The 21,891-nt window shown below is 52.1% G+C and overlaps 2 protein-coding genes across 2 annotated transcripts in view; one reads left to right on the top strand and one right to left on the bottom strand.

Moving 5' to 3' along the window:
• The first annotated feature begins 13,410 nt into the window (after positions 1 to 13,410).
• TMEM120A (transmembrane protein 120A) lies at positions 13,411 to 19,516 on the top strand. Its single transcript, XM_044673118.1, has 12 exons — positions 13,411 to 13,569; positions 16,208 to 16,326; positions 16,706 to 16,822; positions 17,128 to 17,187; positions 17,535 to 17,630; positions 17,755 to 17,844; positions 18,034 to 18,099; positions 18,326 to 18,387; positions 18,518 to 18,610; positions 18,702 to 18,766; positions 18,911 to 18,979; positions 19,055 to 19,516. The coding sequence occupies exons 1-12, from the start codon at positions 13,489 to 13,491 to the stop codon at positions 19,163 to 19,165; spliced, it is 1,029 nt and encodes a 342-aa protein (XP_044529053.1). The 5' UTR covers positions 13,411 to 13,488; the 3' UTR covers positions 19,166 to 19,516.
• A 132-nt stretch (positions 19,517 to 19,648) lies between these two features.
• The window catches only part of LOC123246845 (NADPH--cytochrome P450 reductase), a 78,797-nt gene continuing 76,554 nt past the window's right edge, over positions 19,649 to 21,891 (bottom strand). The window contains exons 11-15 of the mRNA XM_044675630.1: positions 21,697 to 21,878; positions 20,989 to 21,259; positions 20,756 to 20,901; positions 20,526 to 20,611; positions 19,649 to 20,439 (exon numbers count right to left, since the gene is read on the bottom strand). Of these exons, the coding sequence (XP_044531565.1) occupies positions 20,295 to 20,439; positions 20,526 to 20,611; positions 20,756 to 20,901; positions 20,989 to 21,259; positions 21,697 to 21,878 (830 nt within the window). The 3' untranslated portion in view covers positions 19,649 to 20,294. The remainder of the gene's footprint in view (positions 20,440 to 20,525; positions 20,612 to 20,755; positions 20,902 to 20,988; positions 21,260 to 21,696; positions 21,879 to 21,891) is intronic.

Raw genomic sequence — 21,891 nt, 5'->3', positions numbered from 1 at the left:
ACACGACTCTTCCCCGCTGGGGTCTGGCTTTCTATCTGTTCTTAAAATAAACTAGAGCTTTGGCCACCAGCCTGATGTGATCTCCACAGTCATCATGGCTGATCAGATGCAAAATTAGTTCATGGTAAAAATTGACAAAAAGAAGCAGCTACAAGAGGCTCCTTGCCAACGGAGGAGGCTCCAGTGTGACCACGGCAGGGAGACCTGCCCCTGCTTTTGCTCCAGCGCCCTTCGCTGTCAAGGTCCAGCTTGAGCCCCATGAGTGGCTCCCTTGCTCATGAAAGGGGGCCGCCCTCTCCATTCAGAGCCAAAGCCAAACCGTCGGAAGCTTCTTTCACTGAATCTCCCCTTCATTCATTTCCAAGCACAGGCGACCCTTCCCTATTAGAAAAGAAGAACGATGATGGCCACCCCTTAAAGCCAAGTTCTGGAGAAGCACAAGCACCCCATTCATTCCTCAGTCAGAGGTACTTTTCGGTGAGGTCAAAATTCAGTCAACCAGGGCCATAAATATGGACAAGATGATTTGGAGACAGTGAATGGTACAGTGGAAAGAACTAAGAGGTCAGTAGGTCTGGGTTCAAATCCCACTGCTGGTGCCTATAGACTTTATGAAAGACTTTAGACAAATTCCTTCACTTCCCTGGACCTCAGTTGTCTCACCTGTAAAATGAGGTGATTAGACTCGATGGCGACCTCTGTTGCTTCTGCCAACTGCAGGAGTCTATGAGATTGTTTTTATAAGGTCTTAGATTCCGAGTTGGACTGTCATCAGCTCTATTTATTTATTTTTTTAACCCTTAACTTCTGTGTATTGGCTCCTGGGTGGAAGAGAGGTAAGGGTGGGCAATGGGGGTCAAGTGACTTGCCCAGGGTCACACAGCTGGGAAGTGTCTGAGGCCGGATTTGAACCCAGGACCTCCCGTCTCTAGGCCTGACTCTCCATCCACTGAGCTACCCAGCTGCCCCCCACATCAGCTCTATTTAGACACACACACAGATGTAGAACTTAAACATATCTAACATTTATAGAGAGCTTTAAGGTTTGCCCTGCAAATACATGCTCATGTCATATAAGCCTCACGACAACTCCATGATGTAGGTGCTATTAGTATCCCAGTTTTTAGATGGGGAACCTGAAGCTTAAACACTTATACAGGGTTGAAGAGCTATGAGGTATATGAGTTGGGATTAGAACCCAGAGCCTTCTTGACCTCAAGGCTAGGGAATGCACCAGCCACTACACCAGGCAGCCCCTTAGGTTGGCCAATTTAGTCATCCCACATAGTCTCTGACCTAGCTATTATACACCAGGAAAGCTGTGTCAGTACAACTCATCCAATCCCGAGGAGGCCTCAAACTAGAATAAAAATACAGAAATACTTGGAAACAACTGGCCAGCCTGTGGTTTTCACTGAATCTGCTCCTTGGAAGCCTCTCCTGGTGCTGCCATCCTTGTCCCACGGTTATTAGCCTCCCCTGAAATCACTTTGTATTGGCTTCTTGTGTACATCCTGAAACCTGTTCCTAAGAGCAAAGAAACAGAAAGGGTCGCATCGGGTTGCTGCTGGCCCCTCTGGAACTGCCTTGGTGGTCAGCTTGGCACAAGGTAGCCAAGCGCATGTCTCTGAGCCCTCTGACCACCAGAAGGAAAGCTGGATCCGAGCAAGAGAGAAATATCCAAACTCTCATGCTTCCGTGCCCAAAGTGCTGAACACCAAGGGATCCCAGGAAGAATGAATAGGTAGGAAGGCAGGAGAAGAAGAAAGGAGGAAGACGAAGCATGTATTAAGTGCTTACACGTGCAAAGCACTGTGTCACACTTTGGAGATACAAATAAAAAAGTAAGACAGCTCGTGCTCTTAATGAGCTCACATTCTAATGGGGGAGGCAGCACATATATAGAAGGTTTCATCTGCAAAGTAAGAAAGCCATGAGTGTGCATGGAAGGGACTAAACGTATGAAGACTTTCATGTGTCAGAACCAGATTTGAAATGGATCTTACCAGTAAATTGGCAAAGGCTTCAGTCTGCAGCTCGGGACCCTCGGGCCCAAGTCATAAAACAACATTTCACTGACCAACAGCAGCAAGTAAAAAACAACTCTACCCCTTCACCTAGATTAGATGAAATAAGGGCCAAGTTGCAGAGCTGAAAGAGAGGAAAGGTTTGGGAACAGGAGGCCACTGGAAATCCAAACTGTAGAATGCAAACTCCAGAGATTATACCTAAAAACAGAAGATAGATGACAGACAGACAACAAAAAACAACAGCAGAGCCTCAAATGACTTTGAAAAGGAGATAGGTATACTTAGATGAGAATTTCAAGAAGCCATTTTTGAGTATAACAACATGAATCCAACCAGAAGACCTATGATACCAAAACAGAGTAATACAAAGTTGAAATCTGCCATATCATCATGAGTAAATGAATTCTCCTACAGCATTGGGCAGAAAGCAGCCAGTTGTCCCAGTGGGTAGAGCACTGGTCTTAGAATCAGGCACACATCTTTATGAGTTCAAATCCAGCCTTAGATACTTACTAGCTATCTGGTCCCAGGCAAGTCACTTTACCCTGTTTGCCTCAGTTTCTTCATCTGTCAAATGAGCTGGAGAAGGAAATGGCAAAGCTCACCAGTATCTTTGCCAAGGAAACCCCAAATGGGACACAAAGGGTCAGACATAACTGAAAAATGACTGTACCACAACAACATATGAACATCTCGAGACTTCCATACTATAGTCTGTGTAGCAGTAATTGCCATGAACAGAATCTAAGGAGAATATTTGGGCTTTCACAAAATGCTATTAGAGAGGTGACAAACAACATGGCATTAGCAACTTGAGAGAGTCCTGGAGGCCTGGAGATGGGCTTCAGGAGATCACAACAATATCTAGTTCATATTTACTAGAGATAACTTGGATGCTGTTTTATCCAATCAAAGGCAACATAAAAACTTAGATAATAAAGACCTAACAGAAATTCTGTATCCTCTTAGGAATGGAAAGAAAAGGGCCAAAGGACGTAATATAAGGAGACAAAGAGGGCGTCTGGGTAGCTCAGTGGATTGAAAGCCAGGCCTAGATATGGGAGGTCCTGGGTTCAAATCTGACCTCAGACACTTCCCAGCTGTGTGACCCTGGGCAAGTCACTTGACCCCCATTGCCTAGCCCTTACTATTCTTCTGCCTTGGAGCCAATACACAGTATTGACTCCAAGTCGGAAGTTGAGGGTTTTATTTCAAAAACAAACAAACAAAAAAAAAAAAACAAACAAGGAGACAAAGTCAGGCAGACCAAAAACAAAACAGATAATTCACTGTTGAGCAAAAACTTACCTACGGTAGATGAAAAAGCAAAGAAACCAGGTGAGAAATTCTCCTAAGAAGGAGTAGGGAGAAATTAATCATCTGGTTTCGAAAGGATCCCAAGAACCCAATACAACAAAACTGTAAGCTCAACCAAATGAGAAATAGGAAATGTATATGTGTGAGCTATTAATAAACAATAACGGGAACTTTGTCAAGGTAGGGACCGCAACTACCGCTGCTCTGAACCCCTGAAAAGTGACAGGGTAGATAGGCTAGATCAGGGGTTATTGGCTCAAGCATGTCACAGGGATGCATGAATTATTAGGAAAGCATTTTATCAGCTTCTTTCCAGACAAACCAGATCCTATCTTGGTTAAGAGAAAGCATCACATTAATTACCAGAAGATTAGAACAGTAGTGAGCCCTCCAGACAACATGTTCCAAAAGTTTTATTACAGCTGGAGGCTTTAAGAGGCCTCTTACATGTTTGTGTCCTTTATATGAAATATTCACAGTTTTGAATTCCTCAACTCTATAAATATTTAGAAAACAACAACAACAACAATATACCGACTCCATAAAATGGGTAGCCCAAAAGTCTGGGATAGTAACAAGAGAAACTCACTATCTACTTGGCAATTATTGAACAAGCTGCCCCAAAGGGCCATAACGATTATGCTGCCTTCAGCAATTTCTGCCAGGCTTTGACTCTGCCTCACACTTGGGGCTTGCCCGTTCACATACTGTCAATATGCAAAATAATCCCATATCTCTTAAAAGCACCGGAGAGAGCCTGATGTACACGTTAGAAAATAATTTGGAATCGAAAACATGCCACCAGAATAATAACGTCAGGAGTAACTGATATGAATCACAACTTTTCTTCAGAGAAATCCCGTTATGGTTCTGCCTGAAATCCATCATTCTCTCTCACAAATGGAAGTAAGTGTGGTTTCCAAATCAAAGGGGAAGTCAAATGGAAACATCTTTTTAATCATTTCAGTGATGTGTTCAAGGTCACTTTCTACAGCTCCACCAAAACGCAAAGGGAAAAGCTCCTTCATTTGGTTAATTCCTTCTCCAACAATATCAAAATGGTATTTGGATCTGACGAATTAAGTATAAAGTGCTTAACATGTACCACAGAAAAATAGAAACTAAAGGCTTTGAGCTTGAATTTGGGGGTCACGTTGAACCAAATGGATAGAGATGATACATAGACACTTTGAGCAGGAAGAAAACACAAAGTTGAATATTTCAAGAGGCTTGGGCTAGGTGGCTCAGTGAATAGAAAGCCAAGCCTGGAGAAAGGAGGTCCTGGTTTCAGATCTGGCCTCAGATACTTCCTAGTTGTGTGACCCTGGGCAAGTCACTTAACTCCTATTGCCTAGCCTTTATTTGCTCTTCTACTTGGAACTAATAGTCTATATTGATTCTAAGACGGAAGGTAAGCATCTTTGTTTTTGTTTGTTTTTTAAAGAGAGAGATTGGATTTACTAGTAACCTGTAATCATATGAATAGAAAGACTAAGCTTAAAGAAATTAAAACTTAATAATAGTAAGCTTTATAAAACCTTTAATTTCTGTAACTACTCTTAAGTCAGAAGGATAAGAACTAGGCAAATAGGTTAAGTGACTTGCCCAGAGTCACAAAGCTAGAAAGTGTCTAAGACCAGATTTGAACCCAGGTCCTCCTAGCTCTTTATCCACTGAACCACCTAGCTGCCCCCAATAGCAGTCTTAGCATCCACTTTCAGAATTCTTTTGTTGTTCAGTAGTTTTCAGTTGTGTCTCTTCTTAACTCTATTTAGGGTGTTCCCGGCAAAAAAACTGGAATGGTTTGCCATTTCCTTCTCCAGCTCATATGGCAGATGAGGAAACTGAGGCAAACAGAGTTAAACTGGGCAGACTTGCCCAGGGTCACATAGATAGAAAGTCTAAGACCAGCTGTGAACTCAGGTCTTCTCGACTCTAGTCTTAGTTCTCTATCTAGGTGCCACCTAGATGCCCTTCAGACTGATAAAATAGTCCATCCAAGATTTCAAAGGCATTCTAGCAAAAATCCACACAATATTCCTGAAACAGTCTGTTGGGGATGGGGGTGGGAATGAATACTTCCTTTATGAAAAGAAGGAAGCAAGAAATAGCAGGTTAATAATCTTCAGAAATAATTCTGGAACAAGCAGTAGTTAAGGCTGAGAAGAGGCACACACTTTTGGATTTCTCTTAGGATAACTACAAGCAATCTACCTCTGGAGAGGACCTATCAAATGGCTCATATCTAAGAATGAACTCAAATGACCCTGCATGGGTAATTGCCACATGAACTCAACTACCAATATATTGACAAAGAAACATCAAGGAGGTGACTGTCTTGTGGATTTGTTTGTGGAAATGGAGGGACTTACGATGACAATTCAAGACCAAGCCATTGCCACTAGAACTTATAAGAGGAATATCCTCTAAGGGGCCCAGACTTAGCGATTGATGTAGATTTTTCAAGGAAATGTCATAAATATATTACTCTAGGCCAGTGATGGACAAACTATGGCCTGCAGGCCAGATGTGGCCCCTGAAATGTTCTATCCAGCTGCGGGACATTATTCCTAATTTGACGAATACAATGAGTAGGACACAATACAATGAAACTTCCAAAGAGTTGCCTTAGAAACAGACTGACAGATGAACATTTCCTTTCCTTTGGCCCCCTCTTTAAAAAGTTTGCCCATCACTGCTCTAGGCTGTCAATATTTACCACCTACTGAATACCTAGTAAGACATGACCCTGTGGCTGGAATCATCGAAGAAGCTTGCTGACAAATTCCTATCCTATTAATACAGACTTCAAAATAAATTAGAGAACTCGACCACTAAATTTGTACAGAAACTGAACCATAATCACAGGCCAAACTGTTGCCCATAATTGCCTATGCATAACACCAATCCATAGAAACTTTAAAACATGGTTTCTAACTGATGATGCCTTACTAAAATCTTATAATCTCTCCAAGATAACTATAATAAACAACTTTCTAAATGTAGAGACCTGGTGTATGATATCAAATTACATGGGAACAGGTTAAAGAATCTATTATATGTAGAGTAACCCCCCCCCCCCATTTTAGAAAGGGATGCCTTCCAAGACCTACCTCAGAGGTTGAAACCATGGAGATAAGTGAACCTTTGTTGATCTCAGATAGATATGCTCTCTCTCTCTCCCAGCTCCTGCCCCTCAGCTCACTGCTGCACAGCTGCCACCAAAAAAACATGAACATAAAAAAATGAAATTGAAAGGAGGAAAAAAGTGAAAGTAAAAATAGAAGAGAACTCCACCAAGGGCAGACTACTTCCCTGGAAGACCTCAGTAGCACTTAGAGGATGACAGTGGATAACTGAAACCATGGATGTCAAAACCATGGATAAGGGGTCCCTACTGTATGTTATTCCCATTACTAGTAGAGTTGTATCAGAGATGCTTTCTATGAGCTTACAGAATAAGGGTTTATATCAAAATACTTTTATTCAACTGCCTAAAGGAGTTACTGTATCTACTTGCAAAACAGAATAGCTGCAGGAAAGCATTTCTTATTGAAAGAGATGAGAAGATTGGTAACTGTTCTCAGAGCACACAATAAAACAGGTTACATTTTTCAGAAATATTACTGGAAAGCAGCCCTTGTTTTCCAAAAGTGGTCAATAGAAACATACCATTAGGTTGATTTGGCAGATGGAAGTTAAAGTCGTTTCTCCCTAGTTTGAGCCTATGAAACTTGCTGAGATCCAAGGATGGAATCATAAGATCCAAATTTGGAATCATAAGTGACAGCTGCATATTTCAACAAAGCAGAATCCAACAAATGACTGACCCTGAGTGAAGTGAGCAGAGTCAACAGAATGAGCTATATAGTAATAACAACATTTGGACTTTGAAAGACGTAAGAACTTTGCAAATGCAATGGCCAGATGGGATTCCAGATGACCAATGAAGAAACTTGCTGCATACTTCCTGAAAAGCGATGGATTGAAGATGTTGCTTTGCTTACCCATGCATATATGTCATGAAGGGTTTTCCCAATTTTAAACTGGGTGATGGGAAGGAGAGAAAATTTAAAAAAAAACTTGTTTATTGAATAATAAAATAAAACAAAAGACTGAAAAATAATATTACCAGGGAGCATTATCTCACTGGTTCTAATAGAAGGGAGGAAACTGCCACAACCTAGCCCACCCTCTTGACAAGACTTGCCCATCTTCTTCTTATTCGTGTCATTTTTGCAGAGATCCTGGGCCCATTTGCAGCGATGCAAAAACAACATTCGACCCAACAGAGGCTTTGTCATACAACTGGTAGAATGGGAGAAGGTGATCCATGGAGCTGAAGTCACTGACATCCAAGATCCCCATTACTAACCCTTCCCTGAAGCTTCCCCCAACTTCCAGAAAAACAAGGCCTTCTATTTCTTCACTTCCAATGGGTTTGACTCTTTGACCAGCCTGGGCTGAGAAGGAGGGTGGAGATTCTTGTGGTTTCCCTCCTTATCCCTAGACTCCAGAATTCCCAAATAGTTATGACCTCTGCTTAGGACAGTACCCTTTGAGGTCCCGGGGAAGAGAGAAAGGAAAGAAGGGATAAAGGGAAGGAAAAGAGGAGGAATTGGTCAAGTCACTTCCCCAGTGTGGATTCAGATTCTTCCTCCATAATCAAGGGGCTAGATTAGATGATCTCTGAGTCTCTTCTAGTTCTCAGTGTCATGATGTGAACAGAGCACTGTAATTTTTACATTTGCATCCTTGCCCAAATGGAGCACATCTCTCCAGCCTGATTAAACTCTTCAACATCATTTATACTCACCAGCTATCCCCCATTACAATTAAGTGGGTGTTCTTTAGCCCCCCAAAACTGAAGGGGCACACAGAGATTATCCCATGCACCAGTAAGCCTTCAAGGATGCCTGAAGCTTCTCAAGATGTGGATTTGGACTAAGGTGGTCTATTGGGATCCAGCCCAGTCCAAAGCTGCCACAGCCCCAGGGCTGTCCCAGTAATTTTAGGAGTGGTTCAGAACCCTGCAGGAGGGGGATTAGAAAAATAATATACTTTCCTACAGTACTCTATCCTCAACTAAATAAAACATAACTATTTCTGGATCTCCTTCAACAGCGGTGAAATCCCAGTGATCTCCCAAGTCCCAGGGAGATTTTGTGGTGAGATTAAAAGTTATCATTACTCACTGTGGGCACCACCTTCTAGCTCTGAAATCCTGACCAAGGAGAAATATGCCTTCTTTAGGCCCAGAACTAGTGATCTTCAAAGCATCTCAGCCTATATTCCCAATTGCAATTACTTTTCATCTCCCTGCAGCATTCCTAGGTTATCTCTGTTTCTCCAAGAAAGATTCCATTGTTTCTAGTGCTATTAAGACTCAACATATGCCTTCCTAGGACTTCAATCAAGTTTCAACCCTAACTTAGAAGGCTGCCTGGGGAATAATAAGCCATCTTTAAGTAGCAGATTCCTCGAAAGGTCAGATAGCTCAACCTGATAAGGTATGGTATCAGCAGAGTATCTGGAGTCAAACTAGGTCACTGCTTCTTGAGTCCCTTCCCTTCCCTGGGCTTCAGGATCCCCATCTGTAAGATGAGACCATTGGACTATGTGTTCTGTTTATGATCAAAACCCTTATGAAACAATCCCATGGAAGGTCAGTGTAGAGATGATTATCTCCATTTTATAGATGAGGAGACTAAGTCTTGGCAAGGTAAACAGGGACTAAAAGTCAAAGTGGGGACATTCCAGACTGACTGCATGTTCAGTGCTTTTTCTGCCCCTCATTTGCCTCTCAGCAGAAACATCTGTTATGAGAAATACAAGGAGATCTGTGGAATTTAGTCATTTAGATATTTAACTCCTTATCTAAGAGATTACATAATAGTCGGGATAGAGGACCAGTCTTAGAGACCTGAGTTCAAGTCTTGCCTTAGGCCTGTGAAAGGAAATTCTTGGTTCTCTTTGTCTATTCTGAGTTTATATTTGTGAAAAGGGAATCCTTTATTCTCTTTGCCTATTTGGAGTTAAAACTTTGGTTAACAATAACATAAGTACCTCTATTTAGTACCTCACTAGATTGTGAGGACAGGATTAACTCTCCTTTGTCTACCTTTTGATTGAATTGACACAAGCTTGAACTAAGTGGAGGAGCTCAAAAACCACTTAGTGAATTCACACCCTACTTAGTGCTAGGTGATAAGCCAGTAAAATACTTTTACTCCACCCTTTTTTCTAACTCAAACAGCCAGATACTTTTGAATTCTTTTAAGAGTTCACATACTCAAAAAAACCCCAACATCCTAGGAGGAGAGTTAACACCTTTAGAGGTGAGAAGTCAATCCCACAGACACTGCCCCTGGGCAGGGCTGGACAATTTGGAAACTGTGATTGGCCCCTGTGAAAAGGGACAGGGACAGGAAACTAACATAAAAGTCACTAAATCCTTTGGTTGAGGGAGTCTGAGGAAGGTGAGTCTCCTGGAGTGTGTCTCCTGGGGATAATCTTCAAGGGAACTTCACTGGAGGCTGTGGCTTGGATCATGGCTTCAACTTAGATTCTGACTCCTGGGCTGCTTCGTTGGGTGAGTGAAAAGGGCTGACTCCTTTCCTAGTTTCCTAAGAGACTAGCTTCCACCTTAGAGGAGGCCTTGTAGTTACTTACTACCTGCCCTCATGGCTGAGTACTGGTATAGATATTTTCTCTAAACTCTCTCACATTTCTCTACTTTATTGTTTCCCCTCTACTTTGTAAATAAACTTCTGACTTGATATATAGTAACTTTGATTACCACGTTATTTCATATGATTTAACCACTAAATTTAACCTTTATAGCCCTACGCTGGCTATGTGACCCTGGATAAGTCACAATGACCTCTCAGTCCTCCCCCCACCCCCAAGCAATTAAGAGTATATGTTGCAGATTGATCATTGGATTACATTCATAGAAGGAGTTTGTCCATTGAGAGTTTCCTCTGCCAATGAAGTCATAGATACATTCTACCCAATCAAAAAAAAAAAGGCCTAAAGCAATCCCGTAATTATAGCTTTTTTATACTTTCCAGATCTCAGTCACCAAAGAGAGGGACAAGGGAAGGTGGAGAGGGAGGAGGGCTTACCACAGAGGACAGAAATGTCTCTATGGAAGAACTTTCAGAAGGATCCAGAAATAGCTTTTGACCATATCTCTCTCTATGGCTTTGGAATTATATCTATATCAAATGGAGAAGAGAGACTGAGAAGACTCTGACCCTCAGGGGCCTCTGAATTTCCTCTTGGGACAAACTTGGAGAGGTCCCACAATAAGCTTCGAGATTCAAGTGGCTATTTCCCTGTGGGAGCAGCCAGAGGGTAAGCAGGGTCTCCTTTTAACTTGAGACCAGAGATTCTTCACCTCTTTGTGGGTGTCCAACTCTAAACTTTAAATGCAAACTCAGAAAGGCAGGGAACAATTGGGAACCGTCCATTTGCTTTAGCTAATGTAGTTCAAGCTCTGACTGTCACTTGGCTACTGCATATGTAGTCCACCAATGAGGTCTGCAACCACCCACCACCTGTTTCATTGGGGATGAAGCTCCAAGAGCTAATCTAGTACCTTCTGGCCAGCTGCCATCTCACTGCTCAAGAATGACACTAGAGTTTTGGTGTCATCTAAATATAGAAATAGGGCTGAGATCACGTTGATTTGGAAATTTCCTCTGCTCAGACTCTGCAAATTCCACACATACCTACCCCAGCTAGGTGACTCTTCCATGTCCCTTGATTTGGGGGGGGGGGTCATATAGAAGATGCTAATAAGATCCACTGATCATCCCTCACTCTCACTACATGAGCCCAACTTTTTTTCTGTTCATCTCTAATGGAGTACACAGGAGGTCCACTGGTCTCTCTCTCTCTCCCCTTTCTCTCTCTTTCTCTGTCTCTCTCTCCTCCCTTTCTCTCTGTCTTTCTCTCTGTCTTTCTTCCCTTTCTCTCTCTCTTTTTCTCTCTCTGTCTCTCTCCTCCCTTTCTCTCTCTGTCTCTCTCCACCCTTTCTCTCTCCTTTCTCTCTGTCTCTCTCTCCTCCCTTTCTCTCTGTCTCTCTCTTCCCTTTCTCTCTCTCTCTCTGTCCCTCTCCACCCTTTCTCTCTCTTTCTCTGTCTATCTCTCTCTTCCCTTTCTCTCTCTGTCTCTCTCTCTCTTCCCTTTCTCTCTCTGTCTCTTTCTCTCTCTTTCTCTGTCTCTTTCCTCTCTCTCTCTCTCTCTCCCTCTCCTCAATATTTTATTTTTTCTATAACCTGTAAAAACAATTTTTTAACATTCAGTTTTTCACGGTTTTGTGTTCTAAATTCTCTCCTTTCTTCTGACCCTTCCTCCCTTTCCCCTGAGACGGTCAGCAGTTTGACATAGATTTTATGTGAGTAATCATGTAAAGTGTTTTATCCTTAGCTCTCACTCCTTGACATTTTCTCCTGCACCTGTAATTCATGGCACCCATGTATATACCATTACCTTTCTGTGATCAGTTTCTCAGATTGGTTCCAATGTAGAAGAGGGGTAATGGCTAGGCAATGGGGGTTAAGTGAGCTGCCCAACTGCCCCTTCACTTACAGGTTTGAGGCCTATCAGTTACCCTCCACCTGGTTTAGCCTGTCCACTGAGATGTGGCAGCATCAAGTGAATCACTAGACATACAAAGAAAGGCCAGAGGCAGCCTTGTGCCCCCTTCCCCGTCTACCGGTCTTCCCCCACCCCACCCCATTTCAAGGAGCTCCCAGTCCAAGGACAGAGACAAAATGAACACAATTAGGTAGAGGCAAGCTATAGACAAGGCAAATGAGAAAGATTCCGCAGAGGGAAAACCCTAGAATTGAGGGGAATCAGGGTCGTAGGTGGGATTTGAGCTGGGATTTGAAGGAAGCCAGGAAAGTCAAGCCATGGAGATGAGAAGGAATTCTCTCAATGAGGGAGAGTCGGTAAAAAGGCAAAAGGTTGGCTGATAGAGAATGACACGTGAGGGGGCCCCAAGGAGCCTGGTGTCCCTGGACTAGAAAGTAGGTAAAGAGCAGGGGGTGTTGTTCAGTCACATGCGACTCTGTGGCCACATTTGGGAGTCTCTTGGCAAAGATCCTGGACTCCTTGGCTATTTCCTTCTCCAGCTTATTTGACAGATAAGCAAACTGAGGCCAACAGGGTGAAGTGACTTGCCCAGGAAGTGTCTGAGCCCAGATTTGAACTCAGGAAGATGCGTCTTCCTGACTGGGGCTCAGGTGCTTTATCCACTGGGCGACCTTGCTGTCTAAAGGGGAGAGAGGGGACCTAAGTGAGAAATGGGGAGGTAGATGGAGAAAGAGCACAAACATTTCACAGGGCAGTTGTTTGTAATAATAACTAGCATTTCTGTAGCACCTTAAGGCTTTCAAAGCTCTTTAGAAATATTTCCTCATTTTACCCTCCAAACAACCTTGGGAACTAGGTGTTATTATAACTCCCATTTTACAGATGAGGAAACTGAGGCAGAGAGAGAGGTTAGGTGACTTGCCCTGGGTGTCTCAGTTCTACTGTGTCCCTTTTAGAATCTGAACTCGAGGCTTCCTGACTCCCTGTCCTGTGCTCTACCAGCGCTCTTTACTGTCCTCTAATTTCTCACGGGATGGGCAGTCGGGTCTTGGGGCCATACAGCCTGCAAAGGCTCTTCCCAAAGGGCTCAGACATGAAATCTGAACCCAGGTCCTTGGTCCCCGCCGTGGCTTCCTCTTCGCTTTGTCTTTGGGTCTCTGCCCAGCAGGCAGAAGGCCCTTCTTTGAAGGCTGCTAATGGATTGGGGGTAGGGCGAAGCCATGGCTGGCCTAGGGCCGGCCCCCAATGTGGCCAGGCTGACTCCAGACGGGGCTCCAGTCTCCGCGAACCCGGCATCCTCCGCTAGGGAAAGGGTGGGGAGAGGGCGTGGCCTCACGGCACCCCGCCTCCACGCCCGCTCTCGGATTGGTCCGTCAGGAGGGGCGTGGTCCGTAGGCTCGGGGCCCCGCCCCTGCCCATTGGCCGCCACCGCAGGCGCGGACCCCGGAAGTGGACGGAGGGGACGGCGGCAGCGCCGGCGGCGGGAGCGGGAGCAGCGGCTAGGAGAGAGGGCGCGGGGCGCGGTGGGGCCTTCATGGAGGGCCCCCCCGCCCCTTCGGTGGGCGCCTGCCTGCGGGACTGGGATGAGCTGCAGCGGGACTTCCAGAGCATCCAGGTGAGCGACCGGGCCCGCCCCTGCAGCCCATTGGCCGAGCCGACCAGGTGCAGGCCCCCATTGGCTGGCGCAGCCTGTCCGTCCGAGGGTCTGCCCCCCCTCCCCCCCCTTTGGCGCTGCCTAGCGGGGGCCTCGAGCAGCGGACTGAGAGGGCTGCGGGGTGAGGGCTGCCAGGACCATCCCATTTTACAGAGGAGGAAACTGAGCCCTGAGGAGGGCAGAAGACTGGCCCAAGGTCACACAGGGAGCCGAGCGTGGCCATGGGCTTCCTCCTTCCATCATTCCCTTCTTGGCAGGGAAGACCAGGTTGGCCTAGCCCCTGCCCTCCTGGCATTAGGGCCCTCGGAACTTGGTGGGCACATATGCCCACCGGGACTGCTCTGGGGCTGGGGGATACAGCAGGTGGCTGGCCGAGGGCCATTCCACGTCGTCCCCTGTGGAAGGTGGTCTTTTCCGCCCCCCACCCCCCACCCCAGACTGCCAGGTCGGGGCCCTTGCCTGGGAAGCTGCTGTTATAAAGCTGGGGCTTGCCAAGGCACCTTCCCCTTTGCTTGCCTTGGAAACTTGGCATCCGACCCACGTGAGGGTCCTGAGCTCTGGCCCCGGGCTACCTCTATTCCCTGCCATGCCCTCAGCCTGCTTGCTTGGGCACCAAGAGAGCAGCCAGCTCACCTTCCCCAGGAAGTGGCACTGGCAGCCCTGGGCTGGGGCCAGAAATGCTGGGCAAGTGCCACCTGTGTGCCCATCGGGCTGGAGGCCTTGCTACTGCTTGGAATGGGGCAGAGGAGCAGAGGCCTGGGTCGCTGTCCCTTAGCCTTACTCCTGGGCAGCTCCCACCTTCCTGCCCATGTGCCTAGGCCAGGGCCCTGTCAGTGTTCCTTGGCAGTGTTCCTGCCCCCTGACCACGGTGTATGGACTTGTACTTGGGTGTGGCTTTATCCAGGATGGGGGGCGGGGAGGGGCTTTCTTTGTCCCTCTTCTAGGAGTTCCACCCCCAAGGGCAAAGGGCCCCTCGGCAGGAACTTGGGTGAAGTTCACCCAGAGCCTGTGCCCAGGGTGCACTGGGGCTCAGAGCTGGCCAGCTGCTGAACTTTACCCCACAAGGGCCAGGACCAACAAGGGGAGCCTCCTGGTTCCTCCCCCAGCTGTCAGCCTCTGCTCCTCCCTGCTCCCTCACAGTGAAGGGACAAAGGGGGACAGGAATGGTGAGAGGGAGACAGGCAGGCAGAGGCCTAAGGTGGCCGTCCCTCCATGCTGTCCTCCTGGCCGTCGGTCCCTCCATGCTGTCTTCGTGGTCGTCCCTCCTCCCTGTCTTCATGCTGTTCCTCCTTGCTGTCCTCGTGGCCGTTCTTCCTTGCTGTCCTCGTGGCCGTCCTTCCTCGCTGTCCTCGTGGCTGTCCTTCCTCGCTGTCCTCGTGGCCGTCCTTCCTCGCTGTCCTCGTGGCTGTCCTTCCTTGCTGTCCTCGTGGCTGTCCTTCCTTGCTGTCCTCGTGGCCGTCCCTCCATGCTGTCTTCGTGGTCGTCCCTCCTCCCTGTCTTCATGCTGTTCCTCCTTGCTGTCCTCGTGGCCGTTCTTCCTTGCTGTCCTCGTGGCCGTCCTTCCTCGCTGTCCTCGTGGCTGTCCTTCCTCGCTGTCCTCGTGGCTGTCCTTCCTTGCTGTCCTCGTGGCTGTCTTTCCTCGCTGTCCTCGTGGCCATCCCTCGCTTTGTCCTCATGCTGTCCTCCCCACTGTCCCCTGTCCTTGTGGCCTGCTGGGCCCAAAGTCCTGCATTAGCACCTGAGGGAGACCCGGAGGAGACGGCTTCATTGTGGTCCTTAGGAAAGCCCTGCTGTGTTGAGGGCAGACGTCCAGCCGTGCCTCCTCCTCTCCTCAGTCTTTTCTCTCTAATCATTCCTTATCATGACATCTCTGCCATACCTCTAACATGTGTATGATGTGTAGACACACACATGTACACATGTACAGGAAACCCCAAAGAGTGAAGCCTTCCGCAGGCCTTTGAGGGCAGGAGCTCCCGGGGTCTCTGGGCTGCTGGCAGGGACTCCATCCAGCTCCTGAGGGCAGGGACACGTGGATGCTCTTCCTCAGGCTCCCTGGGCCAGGGCCCCGCCGTGGGTGGAGCTGCTTCCTCGGAGGAGGTGGCCCCACCGGCCAATGGGCTGGTTTCCATGTTCCCCAGCACAGACACGATAGGCCTGAGATGCCCGAGGTGGTGCCCCCCCCCCATTTGTACCATCTGGAATGGATGCCCCTTGCCCTGGGCTTCCTCAGATCCTCTGCACTGACTCCCAATGCCTCACCGACAGAAGCAGCAAGAGGAGTCTCTGTTCTCCTTTGAGAGTGAAGTGAAAATGGCCATCACAGGGGAGGAAGATCCTCCGTGGCCTCAGCCTGAGCTGGTCATCCCTTGCCAAGCACAGCAGCCTCCTCTCTAGGGGGTGAGAGGACCGGCCTTGGCCAGGATGAAAGCAGCTAAGGCAGGATGTGTCTCCCGAAGCCTCCCCAGAGCCAGTGTCTGCAGTGACCCCTGGCCCTCGGGGGGGGGGGGGGCTTCGGAGGGACCCTCCTGGATCTGTCACCCCGTGTCCCATTTGGCCCTCTTCAGCCTGATTTGGCTCTCTCTTCGCCTCCCTTCAGGAGACCCACCGAGAATACCGGCTCCAGCTTGAAGAGCTGACCAAGCTGCAGAACAGCTGCTCTGGGGCCATTGTTCGGCAGAAGAAGAAACTCAAGGAGCTGGCCTTGACTCTGAGGAAGTAGGTGATTGTGGGGTGCTGGCCCAGCCCCACTGCCCTCCTGCTCCAGGGCTTGATGAGGAGAGCCACCAGCCTGTGGGAGAGAGAGGGAAGCCGGGGGCCAGCGTGAGGAACCCAGCCTGTGCGGCCCCTGGGTTCTAGTCTGGGAAGCGGGTCAGCCTGACCTCGGGCTGCTTGCTCCTCTGTAAAGTAGGGATTCCTGGCCTGAGCAGTCCTGAGAAGCCCGAAGTGTACCCTGGGCAGGCGGCAGGGTGGCTGGGGCCCAGCAGCCCCCTGCGGGGAGGATCCTGGCTAGAGAACTGAGTGGAGGGCCTAGTAACCCTCCTGCCCTTCCAGCCCCTGAAGCTGGGCCCAGCCTTCTTCCCACTGTGCCTTGCAGATGCAAAGCCTCCGTCCCACCGGACAAGGAGGAGATCCTGCTAGAGATCGAGAACCTCGTCAAAGAACGACAGGGGGTGTTCTTCGACATGGAAGCGTATCTGCCCAAGAAAAATGGGTGAGGGGACCAGAGGGGGCAGGGGGTGGCCCCCTCTTCACAGGCCCAGCTGCTCGGTGCCCTGCTGCCTCTGGGGGTCGCATCCAGTCTGATCCAGAGACCCCTGGCTTTCTCCTTTTCCAGATTCTGGTCACCCTCTCTATTCAGATCCCTAAGCTTGGGGCTGTGCTGGAGGTGGGGAGAGATGGCTGACATGGGCCCTCCCCTGGCCCTTGGGAGAGGGAGGCTGCCAGGTCGCAAAGGGCCCAGGTTTGTAGGGTGGGCCCAGGGCCTCTCCTAAGCCCCCACCCCTTCTGTCTCTCTAGGCTCTATCTGAGTCTGGTCCTGGGAAGCGTCAACGTCACCCTCCTCAGCAAGCAGGCTAAGTAATCCCCAACCCTCGCCATCTCTCCTCTCCTTCCCCCCTCCCCCCGCCATCCCTGTGGCCTTGGACAGCTCTGCAGCCCACTCCCCATTCCTCTCGAGCGGGAAGGACCCAGGGATGGAGTCAGAAGAGCTGGCTTGGAATCCAACTTTGCTCTCTCCTTGTGACTGAGCAAGCCCCCGGCCTTCCCTGGGCCTCAGTCCTCTCCCACGTGGAGCGAGGGGCCCGAGCCTGAGAGAGAGGGTGAGGGCTTGGGAGGGTCCCCGCTCATCCCCTGGGCCCGCAGCCCCCACAGGGGCCCCGACCCCCCTGACTCAGGGGTCCTGGCCCTGCCCCGCCTGCCCACAGGTTTGCCTACAAGGACGAGTATGAGAAGTTCAAGCTTTACCTCACCATCATCCTCATCATCATCTCTTTCACCTGCCGCTTCCTGCTCAATTCCAGGTAGGTCTCGGCTCGCCAAAGGCAGGACCGCCGACTTCCTGGGCCCACCCCAAGAGCTCCTCCGATTCCCCCTTCTCCCCCGCCCCCACCCCAAGCTCCGTCTGAGCTCCTCGCTCTCCTCCAGGGTCACAGATGCCACCTTCAACTTCCTGCTGGTGTGGTACTACTGCACGCTGACCATCCGGGAGAGCATCCTCATTAACAACGGGTCCCGGTGAGCCCCGGCTCCCCCCGCCTGCTGATGCCCCCACAGGAAGCCCCTTCAGAGCTGGGTGGGGGGTGGGGAGTGCCCTGTGGGGGTTCCCTCTCCAGTTTCTCCCCCCAGGTTGCCCTTTGGGGGAGGTGGGCGCAGGCTAGGCCTGAGAGCTTGTGGGAAGGCGAGCCGAGCCATCTCTTTGTCCAGGATCAAAGGCTGGTGGGTTTTTCATCACTACGTCTCCACCTTCTTGTCGGGAGTCATGCTGACGTGGTGAGGTTCCAGCCTTCTCCCCCTTCCCCAGCCTTTCCCCACTGCCCGGGAGGGAGAGCTCGGGGCCCTTGTCCGGGGCTTCTCGAAAAAGGAGGCTGCCCGGGAGTGCTGGGGCGAGTGGAGGCCACAGCCAGCAGGCGTGGCCCATGGGTGGGGGGAGGGTCTGCCCAGAACCAGGCCAGCCGTTCTCCCATCCCCCCCTCCGCGCTCCTCTTCCTCCACCCAGGCCTGATGGACTCATGTACCAGAAGTTTCGAAACCAGTTCCTGTCCTTTTCGATGTACCAGAGTGAGTGATTCTCTTCCTGGATGGGCTGCCTCGAGGGGGGGTGCGGGGAGCCGTGGGGAGGGGGTGGGCCCGGGCCCCCTCCGCCATGGGTGGCACCAGGGCGGCACTCACTCTGGGCCTTCCCTGCCAGGCTTTGTCCAGTTCCTTCAGTACTACTACCAGAGCGGATGCCTGTACCGCCTGCGGGCCCTGGGCGAGAGGCATAACATGGACCTCACCGTGGGTGAGTGGGGCCTCTGCTTCCGGGGCCCCTGGGGTGGAGGGGCCCGGCTCTCGGGGCCGCCGCTAATGCCGTGCCCCCTTCTCTCTCCCAGAGGGCTTCCAGTCCTGGATGTGGAGGGGCCTCACCTTCCTCCTCCCCTTCCTCTTCTTCGGCCACGTGAGTGCAGGTCCCTGACCTTCCTCCCCCCGCTGCCCCTCGCTCTAGGCCCAGATGAGGGCTGGGGCTGGGTTTGGGGAGCCCTTTGGGGGGCGGCCTCCTATGGAGGCCGGGCCTCCATGCCCTTCCTTTCATCCCCTCTAGTTTTGGCAGCTGTTTAATGCAGTGACCCTGTTCCAGCTGGCCCAGGAGCCCCAGTGTAAGGAGTGGCAGGTGAGTCGCCCCAGGGCCAGGGGAGGGGGCTCCGGGCCCCTCTGCCCGGCTGACCTCTGCCGTCCCTCCCTCCAGGTGCTCATGTGTGGCCTCCCCTTCCTCCTCCTGTTCCTGGGCAACTTCTTCACTACGCTGCGGGTGGTTCACCAGAAGTTCCACAGCCAGCATGGCAACAAGAAGGACTGACCCAGGGCCAGGCGCGGGACAAGCTCTTCCCCCATCCCCGGCCCTGCCTTGAGCCGGCCATCTCTCCTCTCCCCTTGACCAGAAGTCTGTGACTGAGCCCAGGGGGCCCAGGGCAGCCCCGCTCTCCCTGCCCAAAGCTCTCCCAACGGGCCACAGGGCCGAAGGACCCCGGGGAAAGGGCAGCTCCGGGCCTGCCTCCCCCCGGTTCCTCCTGTCCCCAAGGGACCCCTCTGCCCCTGGGGGGGTCTCATTTCCTGCCACCCCCCAACCGTGTTCTGGGTCCCCGCCTCACCCTCAGGCTGGCTGTGTGTGTGCCTGAGCACGGCCATAATAAAGGGAATGCGGGCCGGAGTGGACGTGTTTTCTCATGCCGGGCTCCTGGGCTGTGGGGCGGGAGGGGATGGGCCCCGGAGCGGGGAGGGGGGTCCCTAACAGTCCTGGGAAGCCCCTCGAGGCGCAATGAAGAGCTATGCAGAGGGCAAATACAGAAAAACCGTTTTATTCCGAGGGACGAAAGAGCTTTAAAATTATTTACACTCATCGGACATTCTGTGGTAGCAGCCCGCTTCCTGGCCGAGGCTGATGCCAAGGGGAGGGGGAGCGAGGGAAGGGCGGCCCCACACCGGCGCCACGCCAGGATCGGCCGCAGGAGGGACAGGCCCTGGGTTCGAGGTCGCCACGCCTCTCCTACCCTCCCCGACGAGCAGCAACCTTCAAGGCCTCTGAAGGGTCTGCCCAGCCGCCCGCCAGAGGGCACTTTGGCACAGGAGCGCCCTGGCCGGAGGCAGCCTAGACTCCCGTCACGGGACGGAAGAACCCGTCCCCTCCCTCCTCTTCTGGACAAAGAAGGCGGAGGCGGGGGGCAGGCTGGCGGCCCCCCACCACACCCCGAACTTCTGACCTCAGGAGGGCAGCAGCAGCAGCCGGGCCGCCCCCACGGCCGCTCTGAGGCCTCCTAAAAAGGGGCCGTCGGCCGGGGCCGGCTAACCACAGAACGTCGCCCCCTCCCCGGCCAGGCCGAGTGGAAACAACCTAGTGAGAGCGAGAAGGCAGTGAGGAAAGGGCTGATGGCGGGGCCGGCCGGCCGCGGGGGCTCCTGCCCGGCGCGTGGGCCCCCGGAGCGCGGCTCCTAGCTCCACACGTCCAGGGAGTAGCGGCCTTTGGCCATCAGTTTCTTGATGAAGTCCACGGCCTGGGCCTGGCTCATGTCCCCGAACTCGGCCACGATCTCGCAGAACACGTTCTGCACGTCCCGAGCCATGTTCCGGGCATCCCTGGGGGGGCAAAGAGGGCTCAGAGCGGAGGGGCTGGGCCCGGCCCGGCCTCCCCCCACGCCGCCAGGCCCGGCCCTGCCCCTCACCCGCACACGTAGATGTGGGCGCTGCCCTCGTGGATCAGCCGCCAAAGGTGCTCCTTGTTCTGTTTCATCAGATGCTGCACGTAGACCTGCCGAGGAGAGGGTGAGGTTGGGGCGCCCCCTCTGCCCCCCTTCTTCCCCAGGATCACTGTGGGGCCTGCTGGGGGGGGTGCCCTGTGCCCCCCTCCTCCCCCAGGATCACCGTGGGGGCCCCGGGTGGGGTGGGGGCGCACCTTGTGCTCCTGCTCCCGGGAGAAGGCCACGTGGAGCTGCGAGAGGGCGCCGTCCTTGTGGAACTGCGCGAGCTCCTCGCGGTACAAGTAGTCCTCGTCGGCGCGGCGGCAGCCGTAGTACAGCACCGTCTCGCCCACCTCCTTACCTGGGGGGGCACCGAGGCGGAGGCCTGAGTCGGGGCCCCGGAGCCGGCTGGCCGGGGGGCCCTGGGGGGGGAGGGGGGCGGCCTTACCCTGGCCTTTGAGCCACGCCCGCTCCTGGATGAAGCCGACGAAGGGGGCGATGCCGGTGCCGGGGCCCACCATGATGACGGGGGTGGCGGGCTTGAAGGGCAGCCGGAACTGGGACTTGCGCACAAACATGGGCACGGCGGCCTTGTGGCCGTTCTCCTGGGCCGGCTGCTTGGCCTTCAGCCAGCTGGTGGCCACGCCCTTGTTGACCCGGCCGGCCTTGGTCTCGTACTCCACGACCACGGCGCAGATGTGGATGGAGTTGGGGTGCACCTGGGGGGGGCAGAGACCTCAACAGGAGCCCTGTGGGGGCCCCGACATCCCCGGCTCTGCTGGTCTGAACGAGCACTCGCCTCCGCCCCCTTCCCTGCCTCACAGCCCCCTCGGCCTTGGCACACACCGACCCGGTGACTCTGAGGGAGGGACTTGGCCAGGGTCACACAGCTAAGACGTGTCTGAAGCCAAATTGGAACCCAGGACCTCGTGCAGGCCCGCTCTAGCTCCCTCCACAGGGCAGCGGCTCCCAGGCCGCCTGGTCGGCCCGGTGCGGCCTCGGCCAATCCCCCGCCTTCCCTCCTGTCTCCACTGCTCGGAAGCCTCCTCTTCCCTCGGGGAGCCGCTCTGCACCGCCGCCGTCTCCGTGAAGCCCTTCCGGGCCGGCCCAGGAGCAGCTCCTCCCCCGCTCCCCCCATCCCCCCCCAGCCGGGCACCTTGGAGGAGGAGGCGATGGAGTAGTAGCGGGCCTGCAGGCGGGGCAGCAGCTCGCACAGGTGGTCGATGGGGGGCCGCAGCGAGGGGTAGTCCTGCAGGATGGCCAGGATGTTCCGGCGGGCCTCCACGACCCAGCTCAGGTAGAGCTCCTGGGGGGCAGCGAGAGAGGGGCCGCGTGAGGCTGCGGCGGGCCG

The sequence above is a fragment of the Gracilinanus agilis genome, chromosome 4, assembly GCF_016433145.1.
Source record: "Gracilinanus agilis isolate LMUSP501 chromosome 4, AgileGrace, whole genome shotgun sequence".
Classification (NCBI taxonomy): Eukaryota; Metazoa; Chordata; class Mammalia; order Didelphimorphia; family Didelphidae; genus Gracilinanus; species Gracilinanus agilis.
The sequence above is the reverse complement of the archived record's forward strand: the minus strand, read 5'-3'. Positions and strand labels throughout refer to the sequence as shown.

Bases quoted from the DNA above. Each gene is read 5' to 3' on its own strand.
- TMEM120A (XM_044673118.1), top strand. From the start codon at position 13,489: ATGGAGGGCCCCCCCGCCCCTTCGGTGGGCGCCTGCCTGCGGGACTGG. The intron at 13,570-16,207 runs GTGAGCGACCGG...GCCTCCCTTCAG, and splicing joins GGGACTTCCAGAGCATCCAG to GAGACCCACCGAGAATACCG. The intron at 16,327-16,705 runs GTAGGTGATTGT...TGTGCCTTGCAG, and splicing joins CTGGCCTTGACTCTGAGGAA to ATGCAAAGCCTCCGTCCCAC.